Below are 5,000 nucleotides of genomic sequence, written 5' to 3' on the forward strand. Positions count from 1 at the left end.
ATTTGGATTATGATGATGGTGGAGAGGAGTATGACTGGAGTAGTACTTGCATTATGGTTCCTGAGGGTGAAGACCCCAAGATGTGGCTTCAAGAAAGGATAAAAGAAGATGAAGAACAGGAAATGGAAACTGAAGACCTTGAATTGCCACAGGTGTCTCTGTCATCCCTAAATGAGAATCAGAGAGCCATAGTTAGTCTGGTGTTGCGCACCCTCTACAACTTTGTTGAAAAGCAAGAACATTACCATCCTTTGCGACTTGTTGTCTCCGGAACTGCTGGAACCGGAAAGTCACATGTAATCAGGTGCCTGCAGAGGTTGGTGCGGCAAGTGTTTGGGTCCAATGGTGCAATACAGGTGATCACTCCAACGGGGAATGCTGCCTATCTCGTTCAAGGCAGTACAGCTCACAGCTTTTTAGGAATCCCAACAGGGGCAAGGTCTTGCAACGAGTTGACAGTGCCTTCTGGACCTGTGCTTGAAAAAATTCAGAATAAGTGTGAAAATCTGAAAGTTCTGGTTGGAGATGAGCGATCAATGTTTGGCCGCACAACCATGGGCTGGATGGAACAGCATACACGTTATGCAATTAACAGAGGAGCCAATGCAGATGAGTTGTGGGGAGGTATTCCTGTAGTGGTGTTCATGGGAGATGATGTTCAACTGCCTCCTGTGTGTGACACCGCTGTGTATATTCAAGATTGTCGCAGTGCACCATCTAATCATGGTCGTTTAGTATGGACGACTTTTGATAGTGCTTTGGAGCTTACTCAGATTGTAAGACAAACTGAATCTGAACAACAGCTCAGAGATGTGTTGATGTCATTGAGAACATACAGTACCACACCCCAGCAAATTCATTGGCTACAGAAATTTCAGTGGCACAATCTCCGATTAACCCATGGTCCAGAACTCCTAGGAAGGATGGATGAACAAGGCTTGTTTGTGTTTCCAACCCATCGTCTGGAATGGGAGCGCAACAAAGTTAAGTTACTTGAGTGGAACAGAAAGCCAAACCACCCAGTGGCAAAGATAAAAGCACATGACAATGGCAGACATGCACAGAAGGCAGACAGTAACAAAGCAGGAGGATTGCTACCACTACTGTATCTTTGCCGTGACAGCAAAGTCATGCTCGTTACAAACTTAAAGGCTGCATGGGGGTTGTACAATGGAGCAGTGGGAACAGTAGTGGACATTGTCTACGCAGATGGTAACAGACCAACAGACGATCCCCCGCCATTACCTGATGTTGTGTATGTGCGTTTTCCAGGATACAAGGGTCCACCTTATATCAATGAAGATTCTACAGTGGTGCCAATAGTGCCCGTCAGTCGGTGCACTGACTGCTCGTGTCGATGCAAGCGCCTTCAAGTTCCATTGAGATTGGCATGGGGAACAACAATCCACAAGTGCCAAGGGATGACTGTAGGTAATGGGGAAGCATTCAGATATGTTGTGATTCATCCTGGAAAGCATGATTTTGAAGCTAAAAATCCTGGAGCTTTATTTGTGGCATTGTCACGAGCAAAATCAGCGGGTGGAGAAGGCAGAGATCCTGATTTTGCATTTCATGAAGATGTACTCATAAATAATGACAGATTCAAGCCTGTCAACACTCCAACCACCCGGGCAAGAGCAGTGGAGATGGAAAGGCTGCATGTATTGGCAAGTCAGTGTCGTCAGAGGGAACTTTTAGCACCAGCATATAGGGAGGAAACTTTTCTCAGAATGGTTGAGTGGGCTGAGTCGCAAGGTCATCATTAAGCAATTTTTGAAGCAGTCAGCCTATTCTAATCAGCCTTACATTATGTCACTGAAGGTCTGAATTACCAATCATAGCAATTACAAGGTTAGTTATGCTGCAACTAGTCTGTGTGACTGAGGACCTGAGTGGTCATGCATAACAAATATAAGGCAGTTATGCTAAGGAGCCTGAGTGGCCAAGCATAAGACAGTTGTGCTGCAATTAGCCTGAGTGGCTGAGGGCCTGTGTGGCCATGCACAACAAAATATGAGGCAGTTATGCTGTAATCAGTCTGTGTGACTGAGGGCCTTAGGGTGGTAAAGGAGGGATCCCAGTCACAAATTAGGGGCATGTTTTTTTTTCAAATCATGATTCAAAAGTTTATTTTTATGGGATTTTTTTTACAAGTAACATATTTTCAGTTGCGAACAGAACACGGTTAATGCAATTAAATTTGCTCGAGCTAAGTAGCATTAATTAGTCCTAAATTTCTTAGAAATTGGTCATGTTTCTTTCAGATATCCCTCACAACAATAATTATGTTTGAATCTGGTGAGTTTGGAGATACCTACAAGAGTTAATGATCAGCGAATTTTTTCACATTTAATTGTAAAATACAGTAAAAATGATTAATTGCACTTCGTTGACTACTTGTAACAGGAGTTTGTTCAAATGATAGCAACATTTTCTGTAAGTTGTGATACGTACGTAAGGTACCATTAGATTCTCAATTTTCAATAAAATTTAGTCAAGATTCATGATAAACAAAACAATAGGACCGTGGATCATGCTAGACTATCAACAATTCACAGATCACAAGCACATTTCAGCTCTTTTTATATGTAATGCACCTTTTCTTTTCTCGAATGATGCCTCGTGCAGAACCCCTTTACCACCTTGTTCTGTGGCCATGCATAACATGTTATGCTGAAATCGGCCTTTGTGGCTGAGGACCTGAGTGGTCATGCATAACAAAAATAAGGCAGTTATGCTGCAATCAGTCTGTGTGACTGAGGGCTTGTGTGGCCATGCATAACAAATTGCTATGCTACATCAGTCTATGTGGCTGATAACCAATTCCCAATGGTTTAGCAAGTGGCCTTCATGGCCATTAGGCCATTCTGGTTTCTGTTTCTGACTAAATACGTCTGCAGATAGCATGTCAGGTGATATGTGATGACAAACATGTTATGTAAGATGATAGTAATTCATGTGAAATAAAGATTGCACCGTGATTTCAAGTCGGTACTTGGTTGTAATTAGCCATTGTGTTACATGTACATTATTTATGTTAATATGTTAACATGTTAATAAGTAGGTTCCAACAAAATCCTTTTGAAGTCCATGGTATGGTTATATTGATTTTTTTTCCAAGAGAATTCATTTTTGTGCAGTGTCTACCCAGATGTATCTCTGGTTCAATTATCTCTTGGGAATTGGCCTCATATTATGTTTGCATAGCTCTTTGATTTGGGCTCAATTAAAGATATTCACAATTCTTTTAAAAGGTCAAAATAATTTTTGGGCTTTATACAATGAGGACAATTTAATGCATAGAATGTACTCCAAGTCAAAAAGCAAAGTTCTCAAATAAATAGATACCTTTACAATAATTATTGTGGCATCTATATATTACTGATGGTTCTCAATTTCAGCAAGTGTGAAGTAAAATTTGAGACCATTCAATAAATTTGTCAATGAAGTCACAAATCCAACAAGAAGTTAAGTTGGAGACATTTAGCCTGGCAACAACGAGTGAAGGTGGTGCCTTCATGAGACCCCCGCCTTCATGTGCGGATAATATGTGGCGAGGTCAGGAAAGAGAGCTTTAAAAAGGCCATGGGGGACCAGGAATCCAGTCTCATTTGGATATGTATTTTTGTATTTCATTACCACAGTGCGCTATTGAATTAATGGTGATTACTGCTCACGCTTAAAAGTAAATAGTTGTTATTATGCTTAGAATTATTACTATTAATGCAATTGAATATGATTAAGTCTATCATGACATTCACGTCACCTTGTATGTCATCCTCATTTGTGATCTCAGAGTCCTGTCATCTCAATAACTTTCTTATTAATTATTCAAAATAATGATTGGTCACACATAAAATTGTCGTAATTTGGACAGAATGTCACACAACAAAAGACTATGTCATTCAATTGGTGAAAAACAGATGGTTGCCAAATTTACAAAGAATCCGAAGATACATATATTCATGAATACATTGAATAATAAGATATCACTGCAGCTAACCTTCAGCGCTAGGCCCTGGGAATACCAACTGGCCCCTGATGTCTTGCTTCGCCCTTGTGTGGCAACAAAATCTTATAATTGCTCAATACTTCCTGAGCTTTTATTTGTTAGAGAATTTGTCATATAGCATTGCCTGCATTCAAACACCAATTATAATCAACCTTTGATGCATGCATACCAGCAACACTTTACATCAAAATGTGACTTGCACTGATAGACAAATTGTATGTGTCCTTGAAGAACATTTCGAGTTGTGAATTAAGTTGAATTTGACTTGAAATCAAAAACTTTATGATAAAAACACCTAGTTCGTTACTTTCAAAACAGACATGTATTAATTAAAAGAAATAATACATGTATATTTATCAAGCTTTTTGATAGTTATTGATGATGTTTAGTGGTCACCAATCATTGTATTTATAATGCACAAGGATGCATAGCAATAAATGTTTTGGTCATACTGTACCCAGTAAAACACATTGAACCTGTCTCAGAAGCAAGAGTAGTATAAAAAAACATATGTGACATTTTCAACTTGCTAAAGCAAATCAAAAAACAAGTTTGTGTATCTAAACATCCTAGAACAAGAAGAGCATTTGTTTCTCAATGTCTGTACACACTGTTTAGAACAAGTGAACATGTCTTGCTCATTTCATTGATAGTCTCCTTTGCAGCTGGTTTGTAAACTGTGTGTTTGCAGCAATTTAAAGATCATTTCAAGTCTGTACTGTGCACAAGTTCTTATTCATTTAAGGGGATGGCTCTTAACTATCAAACTGTTGCTATGGAGCCCTTCAAATAATCACTTCTCAATACCCTCTTACTCTACAGTTACCATTTTCTGTCAAACGTGTTCAGTTAATGAAAAATGATGGGATGGTTCCCATCCGGTGAAAAAACCATGTATATCTTTGTTTCCTGTTTTTCACAGAAATGCACAGCAGAGGACTGGGACTAGTTGCACATGCACATTCTGATTGAAGTGATGTCAGCTTTC

The 5,000-nt window shown here is 39.4% G+C and overlaps 2 protein-coding genes across 6 annotated transcripts in view; both read left to right on the forward strand.

Annotated features, from left to right (window-relative positions):
- The window catches only part of LOC137973107 (uncharacterized), a 10,310-nt gene extending 6,951 nt beyond the window's left edge, over nt 1–3,359 (forward strand). For 4 of the 5 annotated variants that reach the window (XM_068819846.1, XM_068819845.1, XM_068819844.1 and 1 more), the window contains one exon: nt 1–3,359. This exon is cut by the window's left edge and continues 3,156 nt beyond it. In XM_068819846.1, the coding sequence (XP_068675947.1) occupies nt 1–1,766 (1,766 nt within the window). In that variant the 3' untranslated portion in view covers nt 1,767–3,359. The other variant, XR_011117169.1, reaches the window with a different exon arrangement.
- The window catches only part of LOC137973109 (monocarboxylate transporter 10-like), a 22,465-nt gene that overhangs the window by 12,342 nt on the left and 5,123 nt on the right, over nt 1–5,000 (forward strand). The window lies entirely within an intron of this gene.

The sequence above is a fragment of the Montipora foliosa genome, chromosome 10, assembly GCF_036669935.1.
Source record: "Montipora foliosa isolate CH-2021 chromosome 10, ASM3666993v2, whole genome shotgun sequence".
NCBI lineage: Eukaryota > Metazoa > Cnidaria > Anthozoa > Scleractinia > Acroporidae > Montipora > Montipora foliosa.